This window comes from Jaculus jaculus, chromosome 10, assembly GCF_020740685.1.
Source record: "Jaculus jaculus isolate mJacJac1 chromosome 10, mJacJac1.mat.Y.cur, whole genome shotgun sequence".
In the NCBI taxonomy this organism is placed as follows: Eukaryota; Metazoa; Chordata; class Mammalia; order Rodentia; family Dipodidae; genus Jaculus; species Jaculus jaculus.
Window position 1 is genome coordinate 13,493,170 of NC_059111.1, and position 23,351 is coordinate 13,516,520.

Consider the following 23,351-nt stretch of genomic DNA (forward strand, 5'->3'; position numbering starts at 1 on the left):
GGTTAAGTGCTTGCCTGTGAAGCCTAAGGACCCCAGTTCGAGGCTGGATTCCCCACGACCCACGTTAGCTAGATGCACAAGGGGGCGCATGCATCTGGAGTTCGTTTTCAGTGGCTGGAGGCCCTGGCGCTCCCATTCTCTCTGCCTCTTTCTCTCTCTGTCTGTTGCTGTCAAATAAATAAATAAAAATAAAAAAAATTATTTAAAATAAATGAAATTAAAATTTAAATTAAAATAATTTTTTTGAGGGCTGGAGACAAGGCAGTTTAGCGCTTGCCTGTGAACCCTAAGGACCCGGTTCAAGACTTGATTCCTCAGGACCATCGTTAGCCAGATGCACAAGAGGGCGCAGGCGACTGGAGTTCCATTTGCAGTGGCTTGGAGGGGCTGGCGCGCCCATTCTCTCTGTATATACATATCTGCCTCTTTCTCTCTCTTTCCGTCGCTCTCAAATAAAATAATAATAATTAATAATAATAAAATAAAAAATATTTAAAAAAATTTTTGAGACAGTCTCACGTAGCTCAGGCTGGGCTCGAACTTGCTTCGCAGCTGAGGTTGACTTTGAACTCTTGACGCAAGACCTGTAGAAGCTCTTGCCCCATCCGTCCTCATCACTTGGGTCTTTGGGGTGGACTGTTCCCACCCTTCCCTGGCCGGGGATGGGGTCGCGGGGGCTTGAAGGGAACTCTAAGGAGGGAGGGCTGGGGCTGAGCCCGGGGCACGGGGCCGTTGCAGCGGTTCGGAGCCGGGAGCGCTCGGGCAGCCCGGGTCCGGGCCGAGGGGCGGGCCCCGAGCCCGGCGGGCCGGCGGAGCCGTGCGTGGACCCGCCAGCATGCTGCAGAAGCGGGAGAAGGTGCTGCTGCTCAGGACCTTCCAGGGCCGGACGCTGCGGATCGTACGCGAGCACTACCTGCGGCCCAGCGTGCCCTGCCACAGCCCGCTCTGCCCGCAGCCCGCCGCCTGCCGCAACGGTCAGCGCCCGGGGCGAGGGGAAGCCGGGGACTGGCGGGCCGACGACGGCCGAGCTCCGGCGAAGGGAAGCCTGGGCGGCACGGAGCGAACGGAGCCGGGGCCTAGCAGAGCGAGCGGAGCCGGGGCCTGGCGTAGCGAGAGCGGCCGGGGCGGGTGGAGGGGAAGGCCCGGCGCGAGCGAGGGCGACCTGGGGTGGGGTGGGGGCCTAGCGGAGAGCACAGAGCCGGGACCTGGCGTAGCGAAGGCGGCCGGGCGGGACAGCCTAGCGTCCGTAGGCGAGTCCCGGGCTCCGCGGCCTCCACCCGCCTCCCGGCGTCCCGTCCGCGGGATCTGCGAGCCGGGAGCCAGGCGGGCCTGGTCCGCAGCAGCCCGCGAGACTGCGCGCCCCGGGAAATGGAAGGGGGCCGGCCGGACCAGCGCCCCGCCACTGCCCACGGGCGCCGAGTGCTTCGGCCTCCTCCCCGCCGCGGCTGGGGCCGGCCGAAGGGCTGAGCTCTCTGCCAGGCTAGGAGAGGCCGCTTGGGTCCTGGTCCTGCTCCTCTCAGACCTCCCAGCGGTGATGCAGAGCGCCTCTCCTTGCAGGACTTTTGAGTCCTTTTCTCCTGGCACTCGAAGAGAAGGTGGGCTGAGGGCCTGGACAGATGGCTCAGCTGTTACAGGCGGTTGCCTGCAAACTCTAAACGGCGTGGGTTCGATTCCCCAGTGCCCACATAAAGCCAGATGCGTCTGGATTTTGCAGTGGCTAGGAGCCCCATTTCAAGAGCGCCCATTCTCCCTCTTGCAAACAAATAAAAATATTAGCTGGGTGTGGTAGTGCACACCTTGAAGAGGTAGGAGGATGGCTGTGAGTTCGAGGCCACCCTGAGAATACGTTTAGTGAGTTCCAGGTCAGCTCTAGGCTAGAGCAAGACCCTACCTCGAAAAACCAAAATAAAAAGAAAGAGAGAGAGAAAATAAGTAAGTTAGGCTGAAGTTTGCATGCACCAGACCTGGCCTTGGTTTTCAGGCAGCTCTGTGATCCATTTAACATGGAAGGCAGCTGTTTTTTTTCTACTATAAGTGGTTTTAAATATGAGTGCATGTCAGTGATGAGTTAACACAGAAATAGTCAGCTTCTGCTGAAGATGTACTTGTTTGTTTTTAAAATATCATCCTCTCCTGCACCACTGGCAAGAGCATAAAGCATGTTGAGCTTGTATTTAATCACAGCTTAAAAAAAATAAATAAAAGCACTGAATTTCCTTGAACTTTGGGGCTTCTACCAAAGTAGATTTGTCTTGTCTTTTAAAAACATCAAGGTGGAATTAAGATGGGAAGTTATTTTGCACACGGGGCACCATGACATTGAAATCGTCATAAACCAGGTTCGAAAATGTTATCTAATCTCTTCCATTTTGAATTATGTTTCAGATGGGAAGCTCTTGTCTGCCGAAGTGACTCATTATGTGATCCCAGACTGGAAAGTTGTCCAAGATTACCTAGAGATCCTCGAGTTTCCAGAGTTGCAGGGAGTTATTTTCATGCAGACAGCCTGCCAAGCCGTGCAGCATCAAAGAGGCTGGAGGTATCTATTTTGCATTATTTATTCATTTATAGCGTGGATTTTTTTCCTGCCCCTTTAGGAAAGGTCCCTCATTGGAGGAGAAGAAGAGGAATTCATTATTTTGTCAGAAAGGACTTTTGACACTAATTCGGTATTCTCTTTGCTAGTGAGGCATGTGGTTTTATATGTGGCCATCAAAACCTGGACAAGGGCTGGAGAGATGGCTTAGCGGTTAAGCGCTTGCCTGTGAAGCCTAAGGACCCCGGTTCGAGGCTCGGTTCCCCAGGTCCCACGTTAGCCAGATGCACAAGGGGGCGCACGCGTCTGGAGTTCGTTTGCAGAGGCTGGAAGCCCTGGGGCGCCCATTCTCTCTCTCTCCCTCTATCTGTCTTTCTCTCTGTGTCTGTCACTCTCAAATAAATAAATAAATAAATATTAAAAAAAAAAAAACCTGGACAAAAGATGTGACTGTATGTAGATCAATAGACTTCAGTGTCCCCCAATATGTAGGTATTTAAGATTCTAGTGTGAATCAGCTGGGTTATTACTTTTTTTGCTGATAATGTTATTTTATTATTTACTTTTTGGTTTTTCAAGGTAGGGTCTTACTGTAGGCCAGGTTGACCTGGAAATCACTATGTAGTCTCAGGGTGGCCTCAAACTCACAGTGACACTCCTACCTCTGCTTCCTAAGTGCTGGAATTAAAGGTGTGAGCCACCACGCCTAGCAATGTATGCTACTTAATCTTTTTATTTATAGATACATTGTTTCAGGATCATATGTTTCTTGGGGAAAGGTTTACCTTTAATTTTGTACTCCTTTATTGTGAATGTAAGTTGTATTTAATCTTCAGTGATTTATTCTATGAAGTCAGAAATAGCTTGTTTGAGGGCTGGGGAGATGGTTCAGTGGTTAAGGTGCTTGCCTGCAAAACCTAACAACCCAGGTTTGACTCCCTAGTACCCATGTAAAAGCCAGATGCACAGTGGCACATGTATCTAGTGTTCATTTGCAGTGACTAGAGGCCCTGGGGTACTCATCTTCTGTCTCCTTCTGCTTGCAACTAAATTAAAAAAAACAACAACTTGTTTTATTTTTAGATTACCAGAGTAACGATCAGCCATAGTCATTGTATTTGTTTAACAAAATATTTCTAATTGAACCAGTCTAAAAAACTTGCCTTAGCCATTCATGGTGGTGCACACCTTTAATCCCAGCACCCAGGAGGCAGAGATAGGAGGATTGCTGTGAGTTCCAGGCCATCCTGAGAGGACATAGTAAATTCCAGATCAGCCTGGGTTACGGCGAGACCCTACCTCAAAAAACAAAACAAACAAAAAATTGCCTTGTATCTAAATGAAGAATAGTGCCCACCTTTTATGTAAATATTCTTAAATGTACCTTTGCTTCATTAAACAATGGGAAAAACTTTATGATTTGAACTTAAAACTATAAGAAAATGGCCAGGCATGGTGGTGCATGCCTTTAATCCCAGCACTTGGGAGGTAGAGGTAGGAGGATTGTCATGAGTTCAAGGCCAACCTGAGACTGAATAATGAATTCCAGGTCAGCCTGAGCTAGAACAAGACCCTACATCGGAAAAACTTTTAAAAAAATTGTAAAAAAATGGCATATTTGAATTATATGCCCAATCTTTTAAAACTCAAGTTATTTAATAAGCTGAAATGGTATATTTTTTAATTTAATTTTTAAAAATACTTATTTATTTGAGAGAGTGAGAGAGGGGAAGAGGCAGAGAGAGAATGGGTGCACCAGGGCCTCTAACCTCTGCAAACAAACTCCGGGTGCATGCGCCACCTTGTACATCTGGCTTACTTGGGTCCTGGGGAATTGAACCGAGGTCCTTTGGCTTTGCAAGCAAATGCCATAGCCGCTAAGCCATCTCTCCACCTTTTTTTTTTTTTTTTTTAAATATTGTGGTTTCTTCAGACCTTGGTAGTAAGAGATAAAATGTTTTTATTTGTATGTGAAAATGATAAATTGTCCTCATGATATGCTCAGTTCAAAAAAAATACATTAACTTGATTGTGTGCAGTTTTTTTTCAGACTGAATGTTTTAAAATGAGTTTGAAGTTGATTTTGTTCAGACACAGAGATATAGATGTTTACACATATCCAGGTTTAAATGTGGCTGCAGGTGTCGTATTTCAATTTCTTCTACTAAAATCAATTTGTTATTATCACTCGAATAGCTCACATACCACAAGCGTTTTCAACTTCTGTTTTCTAAAATATTTTTAATATTAAGGATTGTTTTTAAAAACCAGTTTCTGGGACATTCAGAAGCAGCGGGTTGGAATTTAAATGTCTTTTCTCCTAAACATTTCAGAAGTAGTTAATGTGATGAGAAATGATCGTAGTTTTCAGCGCTTTACTCTGTCTCTGACTCTAGTGCAGGAGAAAGAAAAGATGAGGAATTATGAAGCAGATAGGCCCTTACAGCACCCTGGTTTTTCCACCGGGTAAGCATTTTTTGAGCTCCTCGCCCCAGGCCTTGGGGAATATAAAAAGAAGTCCTAGTCCTTTTCGGAACAAGCCTCATGTTTTGCAGTGGTGTGGCAGTTCCCTCCATATTGCTGAGATCAAACACCCACCGAAGCAGCTTATCGAAGGAAAGGGTCTGTTTTGAGTGACCCTCTTGATGGGATGTCTCATCGTGGCGGGGAAAGCATGGTGAGCACAGTCAGGCCCTACATCTTGCCACATGGAGTGAGCCAGCACCACAAAGAGGGGCTGGGGGCTGGGGAGACAGCTAGCTTAGCAGTTAAGGTGCTTGCCAGCAAAGCCAAAGGACCTGGCTTTGATGCCCCAGGACCCACATAAAGCCAGAGGTACAGGTGGTGCATGCGCCTGGAGTTTGTTCGCAGTGGTTAGAAGCCCTGGTGCACCTATTCTCTCTCTCTCTCTCTCTCTCAAATAAATAAATATTTAAAAAAAAAAAAAAAAGGAACTGGGGGCTGGGGAGATGGCTTAATGGTTAAGGCACTTGCCTATGAAACTTAAAGACCCAGGTTCCATTCCTCAGTATCCATGTTAGCCAGATGCACAAGGTGGCACATGCATCTGGAGTTCATTTGCAGTGGCTGGAGGCCCTGGTTTGCCCATTCTCTCTATCTGCCTCTTCCAATCTCTCTCTCTAATAAATAAATAAATAAAGTTTAAAAACTGAACAAAAGGGACTGGCTTATAAAATCCTAAAGCCAGGCTGGAGAGATGGCTTAGTGGTTAAGGTGCATGCCTACAAAGCCTAAGGATTCAGGTTAGATTCTCCAGGTCCCACATAAGTCAGATGCATATGGTGGCACATGCGTCTGGAGTTTGTTTGCAGTGGCTGGAGGCCCTGGTGCGCTCATTCTCTCTCTCCTCCCCCCTCTATCTCTAATAAATAATTTTTAAAAATATTTTATTTTTATTTATTTGACAGAGAAAGAGGGAGAAAGAGAGACAGAGAGAGAATGAGCGCACCAGGGCCTCCAGCCACTGCAAATGAACTCCAGACATGTGCGCCCCCTTGTGCATCTGGCTAACGTGTGTCCTGGGGAATTGAACTGGGGTCCTTTGGCTTTGCAGGCAAGTGCCTTAAGCACTAAGCCATCCCTCCAGCCCTAATAAATAAATTTTTTAAACTTTAAAAAAAATTTTTTTCTCAATTTTGTTTTTTTCAAGGTAGGGTCTCACTCTAGCCCAGGCTGACCTGGAATTTACTATGTATTCTCAGGGTGGCCTCAAACTCACGGTGATCCTCCTACCTCTGCCTCCCGAGTGCTGGGATTAAAGGTGTGCACCACCACGCCCGGCTCTTTTTTTCTCAATGTTTATTAACCTTTTCCATGATTATAAAAAGTTTTCCATGGTAATACCCTCCCTCCCCTCCCCCACTTTTCCCTTTGAAATTCCATTCTCCATCATATCCCCTCCCCATCTCAATCAGTCAATAAATTTTTTAAAAATTTTTATTAGCATTTTCCATGATTATAAAAAAATCCCATGGTAATTCCCTCCCTTCCCCCCCCAAAGAGTCAATAAATTTTTAAATAATGTTTAAAATCCTAAGGCCCACCCCCCAGTGACACACCTCCTGCAGCAAGGCTCCACCTCCCTAAGGCTCCACAGCCTTAATCACAAACACATGAAACTATAGGCTTAATCAGGCTTAATCACAAACACATGAGGCTGTAGGCAAGCCATTTTGCATTCAAATCACCACAAGAGGTAGATGCCAGACAAGAAGGGAATTACAAAGCATGGTAGCCACGTGAAAGGTAATATGGGAACACTTCAAAGCACAGAAGCACATGAGAAAGAGGCTGGTATGTCAGAAAGCACTCTGGGCTGGTTGAGGCTGGTTAGTAGAGAGAGTCTGTTAAGGATAGGACTAACCAAGAAACAGAAGGAAAGGGAGGCAGCAGGTTTGGGACTTGGTTCACCTGTTAGGCAACCAACAGGTGCATTCAGGTTAACAAAGAACCAAAATTATGTAAGTCCTGGAAAATTTCATGCATTGAAAACTAATTGAAGGGCTGGAGAGATGGCTTAGCTGTTAAGGTGCTTGCCTACAAAGCCAAAGGACCCAGATTCAACTCCCCAGGACCCACGTTAGCCAGATGCACGAGGGGGCGCAGGTGTCTGGAGTTCATTTGCAGTGGCTGGAGGCCCTGGCGCGCCCATTCTCTCTCTGCCTATTTCTGTATCTCTCTCAAATAAATAAAAATAAAAACAAATGAAACTAATTTAAAACTGATGACAGGACTAGGGAGACGGCTTTGCAGTTAAGGTGCTTGCCTACAAAGCTAAAGGACCCAGGTTCGATTACCCAGGTTCTTTGTAAGCCACATGCAAAAAGCCTAGAGTTTGAAGCATCTGGAGGCCCTGGTGTGCCCATTCTCTCTCTCTCTCTTTCTCTCTCTCTAATAAAAATAAAAATAAAAAACATATTAGGGCTAAAGAGATGATGTAGTGGTTAAGATGCTTGCCTGCAAAGCCCAAGGACCCATATTTGACTCTCTAGGTCCCACATAAGACATACAAGATGTGCAAGGTCACACATGTGCACAATGTGGCACAACTGTCTGGAGTTCCACTGCAGTGGCTGAGGCCCTGCCTCACCAATTCTCTCTGGCTTGCTCACTCTCTTGAAAAACCACACACAAAAAAATTGATGACAGCTATCAGATACTTAAGATCCAGGAGAATCCCTAATTTTGTCCTCATAAATGGTGGATATGTCATTTTATTTTTTAATTTTTATTTTATTTATTTATTTATTTTGGTTTTTTGAGGTAGGGTTTCACTCTAGCCCAGGCTGACCTAGAATTCACTCTGTAGTTTCAGGGTGACCTTGAACTCAAGGCAATTCTCCTACCTCTCTCTGCGTCCGGAGTGCTGGGATTAAAGGCGTGCGCCACCACATCCGGCCATTTTATTTATTTATTTTTATTTTATTTATTTATTTATTTTGAGTAGCCCAGGCTGACCTGGAATTCACTATGTAGTCTCAGGGTGGCCTTGAACTCATGGAGATCCTTCTACCTCTGCTTCCTGAGTGCTGGGATTAAAGGCATATGCCACCATGCCTGGCTAGATGTTTTTTTTAATTGTGTGTGTGCATGTATGAATGTGTATTTGCATGCCTGGCACGTTGAGCATGTGGAGGTCCGAGGACAACCTTGGGGTGTTACTTCTCACTTGCCACTTGTTTAAAACAGGGATTGTCTCGCGGCTGGGAAGGCCCGTCTGGCTTGAGCTTTGGAGTTCTCCCGGCTCTGCCTCTCGTTGCTGTAGATGAGCTGGGATTACAGATCCGGGCACCACTTTGCTTCAGGCTGTGCACGAGCAATGGGAACGTGAACTTCAGCAGGCGAGCTTGCAGAGCAAGTGCCTTTAACGGCAGGCATTGGATTTTCTTTTAACTTGAGAAATAAACAGTGTATATACTTATGATATACAACACACTTGAAATACGAATATATCGTGCAATGGCTAACGCAAGCTAACTAGCATAGCGTTGCCTCTACTTATTCGGGAGGTCACGGTGTTTCTGGCTGGTTCTTCTTTTGGTCTTTTTTCCCCCTGTCTGTGTGGTTGGCTAGCTGATAGATTGGCTAGTTGGTTATTTGAGAGCCCAAGCTAGCCTCAAGCTGGGGCTGCTCCTCCGGGCTTGGCCTCCTGAATGCTGGGTTCGCGGGTCTGGACCGTGCCTGGCGATTCAGTGGTCTTTGGTGGTGAGAACTGACTTCTTGCAGAGGTTGTCTGGTGTTTTGTTTCCCTCAGTGTTGGGAAATGCTTTGTTTTGCTTTTCACATGTTTTTTGGAGATGTTTGACAAGCCAATAAATAATTCACCTCATTCAGAATGCTTTTAGGAACATCATTGCTTGCATAAGCTTTGTTGCTCAGTGACACCTGGTGTGGGCTGGTGTTAGGTGGAAGAATGTTGTGCTTAATTCCCTCCTGAGTTCCTTCGTTTGGATTTTTGAGACAGGATCTCACTCTGTAGCCAGCCCAAGTTGGCTTGGACTCTGTGTAGCCCAGGCTCTCCTCAAACCCACCGTTATCCCAAGCCCTGAGGTTGCTCAGGTCCCTTACATAAAATATCATGGGGCTGGAGAGATGGCTCAGTGGTTAAGGCGCTTGACTGCAAAATCTTATGACACAGGTTCAATTCCCCAGTACCCATATAAAGCCAGATGTGCACAGTGGCACATGCATCTGGAGCACATCTGCAGCAGCTGGAGGCCCTGGCATACCCATTCTCCCTCTCTCTCTCTACTTCCAAATAAATAAATATTCTTTTAAAACATACAGTGGCACTTGCATAGACCCCCACATCCCACTCCCTGCATGCTGATAGTTACCTCTAGATCCGATACCTAATGACAATGGAAATGTGCTAGAGACTGTATGCCACATATTTAGGGAGTAAAGATGGGGGATACCAGAATTTTCAGTAGAATGGCAATTCTCTTGACACAGATATTTTCCATCTGTGAATGAAGTACCCTCAGGTGCCAACCATGAGGGTGCAGAGGGCCAACTATAATTTAATGTGACAGATAGTATTATTATTGTAAAATGAAATCACCAGAGTTGCATTTAGCAATAAAAAGATGTAACCTCTAATCTGGCTCTGTGTGCTTATGGGATTTTGTTTTTTGATTTCAATAATATCAGTGTAGAGAATGCCTGTTCTCATGAGCACATTGTACAGAACAGTGTGAAGAATATCAAGCCTTTGATTGTTCGGGATAATCGCACATCTATCATCTAACAATCTTCAAATGCCTATTTAATGAAGGGTTGCTTGATAACTCTGTAAGGCTCTCTTGTGTACACATTCACGTATTCAGATAAGCATTTCTCTATCCAGACATTTATCCAAAGCCTATGTATCTCAGAGACTTCTAGCATTGTCTCTGAATGGCCGCTTACTGGATAGCATTATTTTGAGGGTCATAAAAATGATCTGGAACTAGCTAGTGGCAATAGCTACATATGTAGATATATATGACTATACTAAAAACTATTGAATTGCATATTTTATTTATTTTTATTTGAGACAGAAAAAGAGAGAGAGAGGGAATGGGCACACCAGGGGCTCCAGCCACTGCAGATGAGTTCTAGATATATGCGCCACCTTGTGCATCATGTTGTCTCAGGGTGGCCTCGAACTCATGGCAACCCTCCTATCTCTGCCTCCCAAGTGCTGGGATTAAAGGCATGCACCACCACACCCAGCTGAATTGCGTATTTTTAAATGGGTAAATGAATTTTATGGTATGTGAATTATATTTCAATAAAGCTTGTTATTTTTTTAAAAATCTAGTAATTTAGATGTGTAAGCTAGGGAAAGATGGAGAAAGTGGTGTGAGTTCAAGGCCAGCCTGGGCTAGAGTAAGATCCTACCATGAGGGGAAAAAAAGAAAAGAAAAATACAATACTGGATTCATTTCCTTGAGCTTCTTCCCACTTCTAACCCTTAGACAGTATAGTCATCAGGGGGAGAAATGTTGCAGGCAAAACATCATCAAGTAAAAATAGTATTGAGGAGCTGGAGAGATGGCTCAGGGGTTGAGAGTCTTGCCTGCACAGCCTAAGAACCTACGTTTGATTCCTCTGTTCCCAAGTACAGCCAGATAGATGCACAAGGTGGCACATGATCTGGAGTTTGTTTGCAGTGGCTAGAGGTTTTTCGAGGTAGGGTCTCGCTTTAATTTAGGCTAACCTGGAATTCACTGTGTAGTCTCAGGATGGCCTCAAACTTTCAGCAATCCTCCTACATCTGCCTTCCGAGTGCTGGGATTAAAGGCATGAATCACCATGCCCAGCTTAAAGTTGAATTTTTTTTTTTGGTTCATTTTTATTTATTTATTTAAGAGTGACAGAGAGGGTTGGAGAGATGGCTTAGTGGTTAAGGAGTTTGCCTGCAAAGCCAAAGGATCCCAGTCCCATTCTCCAGGACCTACGTAAGCCAGACGCACAAGGGGGCGCATGCGTCTGGTGTTCGTTGTCAGTGGCTAGAGGCCCTGGCACGCCCATTCTTTCTTTCTCTCTCTTTCCCTACCTTTGTCTGTCTCAAATAAATAAATAAGATATATTTAAAAAAAAAAAGTGACAGAGTGAGAGAAAGAGGCAGATAGAGAGAATGGGCACATCAGGGCCTCTAGCCACTGCAAACGAACTCCAGACGCGTGTGCCCCCTTGTGCATCTGGCTAACGTGGGTGCTGGGGAATCGAGCCTCGAACTGGGGTCCTTAGGCTTCACAGGCAAGTGCTTAACCGCTAAGCCATCTCTCCAGCCCAAAGTTGGAATTTTTAAAATTGAAGATCTTTGCCCCATACTTGACTATAAAGTCAATTATTACACTCTCCCATCATACTGGTCAAACTTACTTAGAGCATTGCAGTGCTCTGTGCTGTCTCCACACAGGCTACGCATCCATCTAATTCTATCATAAACCCCTAAACACTGACTAGCAGAAATTACAGCCATTCTGTCCGTGTGCAGTACTAAATTATAACCACGAGCCCACACTTGTGCAAGCAGCCCTAACTGTCACACTCAGAGTGACTCACCATTTATTTCCTGCCTTCCCCATCAATATTCTCTGCCATTTGTCCCTTTGTTTTATCTGGCTGATGGCTGGCTGACAGATGGGAGCAGGCACTAAAAGTCTGGGAAGAATATATGGGAGTGAGACTTCACATTTAGAAAGGTCTTATGTTCAGCTAGATATTTTCCCAAATATTAGAAAGGACTGTCATTGCTCTGACTTGGTGCCTGGGTCTGGCTTGTGTTGAGATCTAGGGAGAACCCGGGTGTGGTGGCACACGCGTTTAATCCCAGTACTCGGGAGGCAGAGGTAGGAGGATTGCCATGAGTTGAAGGCCACCCTGAGACTACAGAGTGAATTTCAGGTCAGTCTGGACTAGAGCAAGATCCTACTTTGAAAAACAAAAACAAAAAAAAAGGCTGGAGAGATTGCTTAGTGGTTAAGATGCTTGCCTGCAAAGCCAAAGGACCACAGTTCAATTCCCAAGGACCCATGTAAGTCAGATGCACAAGGTGGCACATGCATCTTGAGCTCAGTTGCAGTGGCTGGAAGCCCTGGTGTGTGCATGCTCTCTTTCTCTGTCTCTCATAAATAAATAAAAATAAAATATTTTTTTTAAAAAAAGAGCCAGGCGTGGTGGTGCATGCCTTTAATCCCAGCACTCAGGAGGCAGAGGTAGGAGGATCACCATGACTTCAAGGCCACCCTGAGACTCCATAGTGAATTTCAGGTCAGCCTGGGCTAGAGAGAGACCCTACTTCGAAAAACCAAAAAAAAAAAAAAAGAAGAATAGAGGAAGACACCCAATACTGACCTCTAGCTTGCACACACACACACACACCCCACATACACAGGCAAGAAAAAAAAAAAAAAGGATAGCTGGGTTGTGAAAGTGCCAATTTATTCAGTGATTTTTATCACCTGGACATGGGTCACTGCTGTGACAGGTGCAGTGTGCCACCACACCCTGCCCTTCTACACTTTTGGAGGCAGGGTCTGTCTCGCCCTTTTGATGTATGGGTGATGTGTATACGTGCATGCACGCATGCACAGTATATTCATGTGTTGTGCAGATGCATGGCTAGGGAGCTCCAGAGATCCTCCTCTTCCCGACTCGGCTCCACACCGGGTTACAGGCATGCAGGGCTGTGGCCGACTTTTTTTTTTTTTTTTAATTTTTATTTATTTATTTGAAAGTGACAGAAAGAGAAAGAGGGAAAGAGAGGCAGAGAGAGAGAGACTGGGCGCGCCAGGGCCTCCAGCCACTGCAAATGAACAGATGCATGTGTGTGGCCGACTTTTTACGTGGGAGCTGGCCGTTGAACTCGGGTCCTCATCCTTGCTCAACAGGCACTATGGTTCCCTGAGCCGTTCCCCAGCCCCTGAGGCCAGAGCTCTGGTGCCCTGGTGTACTTGTCATAGGCTTGCTGGGATTGTGGACACAGCTATGACACTTTCATGGCTTCTGGGGATCCCAACTTAAGTTGTTGCACTTAACATAGAAAGCACTTTTACACATTGAGCCATCCTCCCATTGGTTTTATGTTTGTTTTGTTTTGTTTTGTTTTTTCGAGGTAGGGATGGTCTCACTCTGGCCCAGGCTGACCTGGAATTCACTCTGTATTCTCAGGGTGGCCTTGAACTCACGGCAATCCTCCTACCTTTGCCTCCCGAGTGCTGGGATTAAAGGCATGCGCCACCACGCCCAGCTTGGGTTTGTTTTTTAAGGTAAGATCTCACTTAAAATATTTTTTTATTTATTTATTTGAGAGAGACAGACACACAGAGAGAAAGACAGATAGAGGGAGAGAGAGAGAATGGGCGCGCCAGGGCTTCCAGCCTCTGCAAACGAACTCCAGACGCGTGCGCCCCCTTGTGCATCTGGCTAACGTGGGACCTGGGGAGCCGAGCCTCGAACTGGGTCCTTAGGCTTCACAGGCAAGTGCTTAACTGCTAAGCCATCTCTCCAGCCCAAGATCTCACTTTTAGCTGAGGCTGACTTTAAGCTCACTCTGTAACTCACAGGGATCTTCTTACCTCTGCCTCCTGTGTGCTGGGATTAAAGATGTGCACCACCATGCCCAGCTGTTTTTTGTCTGTTTGTTTGTTTTAATATTTTTATTTATTTTTTATATTTATCTGTTTAATAAATAAATAAATAAATTTTTTTTTAAAAAAAGAGTCTTGCTAAGTATCCCAGACTGGCTTTGAACTCCCAGTCCTCCTGCCTAAGTCTCTCAAGTGCTGAGACGTTTCCCAGATTTTAAATGAGCCATCTCTTACTCTAAAGTACCTCTTCAAGCTGGAGAGATGGCTTAGTGGTTAAGATACTTGCCTATGAAGCCTAAGGATCCAGGTTCAATTCCCCAGAACCCACATAAGCCAGATGGACATGGTGGCACATGTGTCTGGAGTTCGTTTGTGGTGGCTAGAGGCCCTGGCATGCCTATTCGCTCTCATAAATAAGTAAATTAAAAATTTAGAAAAATATTTAAGGTACCTCTTTTGATTCTTGGCAGGACCTGAGCACGTGCTGTGCTGGGTTCACTTTTCTCCTCTGTGTTGCAGACAGTATAACAAACTGCGGAACCTCCTGAGGGACGCGCGCCATGACTGCGTCCTCTTTGCCAACGAGTTCCAGCAGCACTGCTACGTCCCCCGAGAAAAGGGCGAGTCCATGGAGAAGTGGCAGACCAGGTGAGGCACTGGCACTGTGGGCTTCGGGTGGCCTGTCACCCTGTATTTCCTCATCTGTGGCTCTTCTAGTTGATCCGAGCACTGTGCTAGGATAAGGCAAGAATCACTCTACAACCTCATGATTGATACTCAAGTGCTCAACATGTAAGTGCTGTGCATGTGTATGTGAAACTGTTCCTATTTTCAAATTCTGATTAAGGAGGGCTGCGCACAGCCCTTGCCTATGAAGTCTAAGGACTCGGGCTCGACTCTCCAGAACCCATGTAAGCTGTACGCCAGACACCCCAAGTGACGCGTACACTCAAAGTTACACATGCGCACAAGGCAGCGCACACGCCTGCAGTTTGATTACAGTGGCCACAGGCCCTGGCCTCCCAATTCCTTCTCTCTCTCTCTGTTGCTCTCTCATAAAAAAATAATTAAAAAATTATATTGAAGGAGATGGATGTACTCAGAATAAGTTTGCCCAGACCCCGAGGCTGGTAACGAGGTAAAGTTCTAACTTTAATACTTGGGTGGAGGGTTACTTCTAAACTAACAAGCTCGGGGTTGAGGAAATGACCCATTTGGTAAAGCATGTGCTCCGTAAGTGTGAGGATCTGGGTTCACATCCTCAGAACTCACATGAACACCTGGTGCGGTGGCTCATGCCGGTAACCTGAGCACTCGGGAGCGGAGACAGGGTCCCCAGGGCAAGCTGTGCGCTCGGTGAGAGACCCCGCCTCCGTGAATGAGTGGGGGGAGATCAATTGAGAGACAGCGTGTCAGCTTCTGCCTTACACACGCACACACACGTGTACTTGCACATGTGTACACATGCGTGCACACCAGACACATTCAAAATATATCTGCTCAGTTTAACATCCTTAACCAGTGTCATCAAATTGAAACTTCAATGGGGGCAGTGAGCTGGGCTGGGGAGAATCCATGGGGGAATGAATGTGAGCTGATGTGGGAGGCAAAGGAGATTGTCCCACTGGGGGCCTCAGAGAAACCCTAGGTGCAAGGGCTTGTGCGCTCAGCTCACCGCCCCCTGTCACTGAGCCTCATTCTCTGTCAGCTCAGCTCTGTGCATCTTTGAGGTGGGATGGAACTGCCCGCTGCCTCTGTAGCCACATCAGCCCAGGGTACGGCTGGGTACCAGTAGCCTTTGTCACATCACCCTGTGTGGGGGAACAAAGGACTTTAAGATTTAAAATGTATTACCTGGGGCTGGAGAGATGGCTTAGTGGTTAAGGCGCTTGCCTGCAAAGCTAAAGGACCCAGGTTCAATTCCCCAGGACCCATGTGAGCCAGATGCACAAGGTAATGCATGTGTCTGGAGTTCATTTGCAGGAGCTAGAGGCTCTGGTGTGCCCATTCTCAACCTCCTTTTCTCTCTCCCTCCTAGCAAATAAATAAAATGTGTTTTAAAAAAATAAAAAATAAGCCAGGCATGGTGGTGCATGCCTTTAATCCCAGCACTTGGGAAACAGAGATATGAGTATTGCCATGAGCTTGAGGCCACCCTGAGAGTACAGAGTGAGTTCCAGGTCAGCCTGCACTAGAGTGAGACCCTACCTTGAAAAACAAAAAACTAAATAAAGTAAAATTAAAAATTAAAAAATAGGATATATTACCTGTACAATATAATTAACTTGCCTTTTTTCCTTGTAATTATTTATTTGCGACAGTTACTAGATACTGCAATTCTCCAAAGCAAAATAATGCCTGCAGTATCCTGAGTCCGTGTTTAGCCTTCCCGAGTCCCAAGAGGCTCACTGCCACAGGGGAAGGAACAGACCCTCCTCCAGGTTGAGTCACATAGGAGCGTCAAAACAATCCGTCACTACATGGCCTTGCACATAGTAGGTACTTAGTAATGTTGTCTGAACCTACGCGCACACATTCTCACACACACTCTCACACACACACATGCGCGTGCATGCACACACTCCGTAGCACCCGACCCTGCACAGCACCTTCACTTTGCAGAATGGGAAGCAGATGCCTGCAGAAGTGGACTGTCAGTGTTGGCGTCCTTCGCTAGAGACATACTCCAGTCCTGAACACAGTTCTCCAGTCCCGGCCTTATGCTCTTTTCAGGAAGATTCTCTACTGGACCCAGTGGACTACTGCCTTAGCTATTTGTAGCCTCGTTTTCCTCCTAGCCAGGGCCTTGTTCCTTCCTCATCTTTCATAGAGTAGCTTGTCATCTAGCTCAGCCTCCAACTAGAGCCTCATGGCTTCTAGGCCAGATCCAAAGCCAAAAGTGGCTGCTGCAGTGGCTGAACATCTTAGGGGAGAAGAGGTGTCGGGCGCTTTCTGACCCCTCTGTCTTTCCCAGAGGACCCAGGCCTGGACTTATTTCTAGTGGATACCCAGGAAGGGTTTGTTGAGTGAGTGAATGAATGCTTAGCTGTATACACCACAGGACGACAGGTGGACAGCAGCTTGTGTCTGTCTGCCTGCCGAGTGCTCACCACCCTTTGCTGTCCTAGGAGCATCTACAATGCGGCTGTTTGGTACTATCACCACTGCCTGGACAGGATGCCGATTGTCATGGTGACAGAAGATGAAGAGGCTGTTCAGCAGTATGGAAGTGAAACAGAAGGAGTTTTTGTGATTTCTTTTAAGGTATTTCCAGTGCTGTGGTTATATGTGTGTTTGCGTACCATGCATGTGCACACATTTGTTTCCCAAGTAGTGCCTTTAAGACTCTAGACCCCTGGACAGCCCAGAAGAGAGAAAGGACACTGAATGTGATAGTGCCCGCCTGTGACCCTGTAGGCAAAGTGAGGTGGGAAGTTTGGTTCAAGGCCAGCCTGGGCTATAGAGTGAATTTTATCTCAAAAACCAAAAGCAAGGGCTGGAGAAATGGCTTAGCGGTTAAGCGCTTGCCTGTGAAGTCTGGTTCGAGGCTCCATTCCCCAGGACCCACGTTAGCCAGATGCACAAGGGGGCGCACGTGTCTGGAGTTTTCAGCAGTGGCTGGAAGCCCTGGCGCACCCATTTTCTCTCTCTCTCTCTCTTTCTGTCACACTCAAATACATAAATAAATAAATAAATAAATAAAGAACAAAAAATTTTTAAAAAGAAACCAAAAGCAAGAAAAGGAGAAAAGAAGGAAAAAAAAAAAAAGAAAACTAAAACCAGAAGGAAGATTTTAAGATGAGCCATACCTTTTTTAATAACCAGGTAACTAATTTTAGCAATTTGGGCCAACACCTGAGAGTTCAAGGCAAACAGGATTCAAGACCATCCCAATAAGCCTCTGGTAACATTAAAATCTGTGGGTTTTTTTCTTGGCTTTTTGAGGTAGGGTCTTGTTCTAGCCCAGGCTGACCTGGAATTCACTATGTAGTCTCAGGGTGGCCTCAAACTCTTGGCAATTCTCCTACCTCTGTCTCCTGAATGCTGACATTAAAGATGTGCATCACCATGCCCACTTGTGGCTCTTCATTTAAAAATATTTTATTTATTTGAGAGAGAGAGAAAGAGCGGGTGCACTGGGGCCTCCTGCCTCTGCAAACAACCTCCAAACTCATGTACCACTTTGTGCTTCTGGCTTTACTTGGGTGCTAGGGAATCAAACCTGAACTGTCTGGCTTTATAAACAAGCATCCTTAACTGCTGAGCCATCTCTCTAGCCCTTGGATTTTTTTTTAATATGCTGGGAATTGAACCCAGTACCTCATGCATGTAGCACACACTATAACTGAGCTGACCTCCAGTTCCTAAACTCCTGCACACTTGTTACGGTGGTGGTGGTGGTGGCAGGTTGAATAAGATTGCTAATGAAAGCTGGGCATGGTGGTGCACGCCTTTAATCCCAGCACTCAGGAGGCAGAGGTAGGAAGATTGTCGTGAGTTCGAGGCCACCCTGAGAGTACATAGTGGATTTCAGGTCAAAAATCAAGCAAGCAAAAAAAAAAAAAAAAAAGATTGCTAATGTTGTCCCATTGTTACCTACAAAGTGGTTGCTTTACCTGTTTTCTCCTCATTAGCAATAACTAAACGTATCTATGCCAAGCATAACTGTGTTACATAAGTGTAATAATATAACTAAATAAGTTACTTCATTTACTTGCGGTAATCCAGTGAAGTAGGTCATTATCTTATCTTTTTTTAATATCTATTTTTATTTATTTATTGATCGATTGATTAAGAGGAAGAGGGGCATACCAGAGCCTCTAACCCCTGCAAATGAACACCCATGCGCCACCATGTGCAACTAGCTGATGTAGGTTCTGGGGAATTGAACCTGGATCCTTAGGCTTCTCAGGCAAGTGCATTAACCGCTAAGCCATCTCTCTGCCCATTATCCTGTCTTCTTCTTTTTTCTCGAGGTAGGTTCTTGCTGTAGCCCAGGCTGACCTGGAATTCACTCTGTAGTCTCAGGGTGGCCTCAAACTCACGGCGATCCTCCTACCTCTGCCTCCGAGTGCTGGGATTAAAGACATGCGCCACCACACCCGGCTCTCCTGTCTTATTCAGGAAACTGAAGCATGAAAGACTAAGTCACCTGCCCAAGGTCACGTGGTTCCAAATGGTAGAGCCCCACCTTCCCCCAGAATCTGGCTCCAAAGTTCTTAACCATTGTGCTGAACTGTCTCCCAAATTCATTTTCTGAATATCACACAAACTGTTTTAAAGCTAGGCGCCGTTTGTTTCTTCGAGCCTGGGTCTCACGTAGCCCAGGCTGGCCTCCAAATCCCTGTGTAGCGGAGGATGACCTTGAGTTCTGAACTTCCTGCCTACACCTCCGAAGTGCTCAGATGACAAGTATGTGCCACTATGCCTGGTGTATGTGGTGCTGGTGATAGAACCCAGGACGTTGTGTGTGTCAGGCCAGCACTCCACCAACTTAGCCACATGTCTGGTCCCTTAAAGGTCAAGTTGTGTGTCCTTTACCCTTGACTCCTCCCCACCTGGGATGTGCGTGGGGTGATGAGGGACGCGTGAGGGGCGTTGCTATTTCTGTGAATGCTGTCAGGCCACAGGCGGAGGTGGCTTCATCAGTGCAGGTTTCTTCAGGCAACACAGTTCTTCCTTTCTCTTAAATGCCTTTTGACAGAATGGGATGACCGTTAATCTCTTGGTGGATGACAGGGCTCTCCTGTCTGCCCAGCTGGCCAATCAGCTCTGCTGGCTGATGTCATTTTTTGATGCAGAAACTCAGGTGAGGGCCTCCATTATGCCTGTCAGTTTATAGAAAGTCCAGCTGGAGTTTGAATTGTAGATTCCCCTGTGTGTGTATTGCTAAAGGTTGGCCAGTAGAATTTTCTTAGCCCGACTATAAAAGCATGTTCTGGAGTGCCAGCTGGTTCCAGGGATACTAGATATTAATGGTAGTGTCACTTGTTTTTTCTGTTGCAATACATTATGTCTTGTTCCTTCAGAGGACAGTTGACTAAAATTACATTTTTCTACTTTCTTGAAAATTACTTTTCTTTGTAGTCCACTAGTATTGGACAGTTTTATTTTGTGTAATGTTTCTTGAGCAAACAGTGTGACCAAGGGGCCCATTGAGGTGAATGATCATAGAAAAAAGGAGATTGTAAAGTTCAGGTGAGAGGGAAGCCCAGACTTTTCCTTTGGGACTTGAAGTACGATGGAGAAGAGCCTAGATTGAATTTCTCATAAAGAGGTTGATCCCTGGCAAAAGTGTGCTGCGGAGTGATGTGTGAGCATGGAGCCATGGTGCCCGATGGAGGGGAGACAGGGCCAGTCTCCACAGGGCCGCAAACTCGTGGGAGAAATGCTGGCCTCAACAATGAGGTTATTTCTTTCCTTTGCAAGTTGACTAAAGAAAATGTATTAGACTCTTACCTTAGCCTTAAAACTGAGTTAAAATCACATAGAAAAAGGTGAGAAGGTCTCTTTTCAGAGGGCAGTGCCCTTGAGATGACTCAGAAGGCATCATGGAGCTGGGAAGAAGTGACAGGAGTGCTCAGCATTGAAATATCTCTATCACACCTTCTAAGGCTCAGGGTCCATTGTGGAAGAGGTGGCAGAAAGAATGTAAGAGCCAAAGGAAGGTTAGGACTCCTTACAACATGCTCTTCCCAGACACAAAATGGCTTGGATATCCATGACCTCACAGTGCCTGACACTACCCACAAGACCATCATAATAGGAGGAAAAGATCATGACATCAAAATAAAAGAGATTGATTGAGAGGAGGAGGGGGTAAGATGGAGAATGCAGTTTCAAAGGGGAAAGTGAGGGGAGGGAGGGCATTACTATGGGATATTTTTTATAATCATGGAAGTTTTTAATAATAAAATAAAATTTTGAAAAGAAAATTAATTAATTTTTTTTAAAAAAGGTGAGAAGGACTTGGCATGGTGGTACATACCTTTGATCCCAGCACTTGGGAGGCAGAGGTAGAGGATTGCTGTGAGTTCGAGGCCACCCCGAGACTACAGAATGAATTCCAGGTCAGCCTGGACTAGAGCAAGACCTTACCTCGAAAAACAAAATTTAAAAAATAAAAGGGCTGGGGAAATGGCTTAGCGGTTAAGGTGTTTGCCTGTGAAGCCCAAGGACCCCAGTTCTATTCCCCGGGACCCACGTAAGCCAGATGCACAAGGGAGTGTAAGCATCTAGAATTCATTTTCAGTGGCTGGAGGCGCTGGCATGCCCATTCTCTCTTTCTCTCTGCCTCTTTCTCTCTCTCTCTCAAATAAATATATAAATAAAATTTTTTAAAGAAAAAGGTGAGAGGGGCGCCAGATGTGGTGGCGCATGCCTTTAATTCCAGCACTCAGGAGGCAGAGGTAGGAGGATCACCATGAGTTCGTGGCCACCCTGAGACTCCATAGTGAATTCCAGGTCAGCCTGAGCTACAGAGAAACCCTACTTTGAAAAAAAAAAAAGTGAGAATATGTGCATAGGAGCTTTTCCTGCTCTCTGTAGACCATTGTCTCAGAAATGAAATTCAAGGAAGGGTAAGCTGTGGCTGTGTGTCCCCCACACTTGCACACCCACACTTGGAGGGGAAAGTGGAAGCAGGTCCTGGGCCAGCCTCCCCAGGGCTCTGCTGCCGAAGCCCGCGCTCAGGGAGCCGGTAGAGGAGCCTTAGCACCAAGCGCAGCAACGAGCGCTGACTTTGCGCCGCGCGCCCTCCGTCCGCAGCCAGTTCTGTAGGAGCGCTAGGAGGAAGAGTTGCAGTCGCCTGACCATGTTTCTCTGCACCTTTGCTAATTGCAGAATTACCTGGACAATTTTTGGCCGGATTTAAAGGCTGCCCATGAGCTCTGTGACTCCATCCTTCAGTCTCGCCGAGAGAGGGAGAGTGAGAATCAGGAGAGTCACGGGAAGGAGTACCCCGAACACCTGCCGCTGGAAGTGCTAGAAGCGGGCATCAAATCCGGACGCTACATCCAGGTGAGGGAGGTGACAGTGCTGACGTCAGGGACAGCAGCATAGATCTTCTCTTCTCGGCATACGTCCTGTCCAGGGATCTGATTTCAAAAGCAGCAGGCCCCATGGGCAACAGCAAGCATGGCTGGCTGTGAAGCTCACCGTCACTGGGGAGCCATTCTTCTATAGCCCTTGATGATCTTGATTGTTCTGCACATTGTCACATGAGTGGAGTGTTGGGACAGTCTCATGGATGGTATCCCCGTCACAGATCTGCATCAAGATAGCGGAGGTGTTATAAATTCTGTAAAATTTAGAAGGAAAAAAAAAGCAAAACAAGACAGGTTTGATGGTATGTGTCTTTAATCCCAGCACTCAGGAGGCAGAGGTAGGAGAATCACTGTGAGTTTGAGGCCACCCTGAGGTTACATAGTAAATTTCAGGTCAGCCTGAACTAGAGTGAGACCCTACCTCAAAAAACTGAAAAAAAAAAAAAAAAAAAGATTAATAATAATAGGGCTGGAGAGATGGCTTAGCGGTTAAGCACTTGCCTGTGAAGCCTAAGGGCCCCGGTTCGAGGCTTGATTCCTCAGGACCCACGTTAGCCAGATACACAAGGGGCTGCATGCACCGGGAGTTCATTTACAGTGGCTGGAGGCCCTGTCGCGCCCATTCTCCCCCCCCCCCAGCCTCTTTCTCTCTCTGTTGCTCTCACATAAATAAATAAAAATGAACAAAACTTTTTTTAAAATTAATAATAATAAAAATAAATAAAAGGGCTTGGTACATAGTGACACATGCCTTTTATCCCAGCACTTGGGAGGCAGAGGTAGGAGGATAGCCGTGAATTTGAGGCCACCTGAGACTCCATAGTAAATCCCAGGTCAGCCTGGACTAGAGTGAGACCCTACTTCAAAAAACCAAAAACAAAAATATTTAAGTAGGAACTTAGAAGTAAACTAGGCCAGAAAGAGAACTTTGTTCACACTAAGTGTTGATTATAATTTTAGGGAACTCTGAATGTCAACAAACACCGAGCACAGATAGAAGCTTTTGTTCGTCTTCAAGGAGCCAGCAGTAAAGACTCAGGTGCTGTATCAGTTGCAAACAATTTCCATGCTACTGTTTGATTCTGTAATTGCACAGGGAAGAAAGCAAAGGTGAATTATCATGTGTCTCAGTGTATATTTTTTTGTCTATAATATTTTGGGGGAGTCATGATACTAAAAATTTAATCTATAGACTTGTGAATGTCATTTGTCTATAATTTATGATTTCAGTTTTCACTTTTAAAAAATTAAAATAAGCCGGGCATGGTGGCACACGTCTTTAATCCCAGCACTTGGGAGGCAGAGGTAATTGCTGTGAGTTCGAGGCCATCCTGAGACTCCATAGTGAATTCCAGGTCAGCCTGGGCTATAGTGAGACCCTATCTCGAAAAAAAAAAAAATTAAAATAGAGCTGGAGGGGATGGCTCAGTGGTTAAGGTGACCCATGTTCGATTTCCCAGGACCTACATTAGCCAGATGCACAAGGGGCCCATGCATCTGGAGTTCATCTACAGTGGCTGGATGTCCTGGGCACACCCATTCTCTCGCTGTCTCCCTCCCTCTTTCTCTTTCTTAAGTAAATAAAAAATTAAAATATGTTTAAAAAAATTAAAATAGGGCTGGAGGAATGGCTTCACTGTTAAGGCATTTGCCTGCAAAGCCAAAGGG

At 46.0% G+C, this 23,351-nt stretch overlaps 1 protein-coding gene across 1 annotated transcript in view; it reads left to right on the forward strand.

Moving 5' to 3' along the window:
• Nucleotides 1–798: 798 nt before the first annotated feature.
• Nucleotides 799–23,351, forward strand: part of Dis3l (DIS3 like exosome 3'-5' exoribonuclease) — a 44,578-nt gene continuing 22,025 nt past the window's right edge. Inside the window, exons 1-6 of the mRNA XM_045160888.1 lie at nucleotides 799–974; nucleotides 2,386–2,539; nucleotides 14,158–14,286; nucleotides 16,767–16,902; nucleotides 21,481–21,657; nucleotides 22,644–22,722. Of these exons, the coding sequence (XP_045016823.1) occupies nucleotides 836–974; nucleotides 2,386–2,539; nucleotides 14,158–14,286; nucleotides 16,767–16,902; nucleotides 21,481–21,657; nucleotides 22,644–22,722 (814 nt within the window). The 5' untranslated portion in view covers nucleotides 799–835. The remainder of the gene's footprint in view (nucleotides 975–2,385; nucleotides 2,540–14,157; nucleotides 14,287–16,766; nucleotides 16,903–21,480; nucleotides 21,658–22,643; nucleotides 22,723–23,351) is intronic.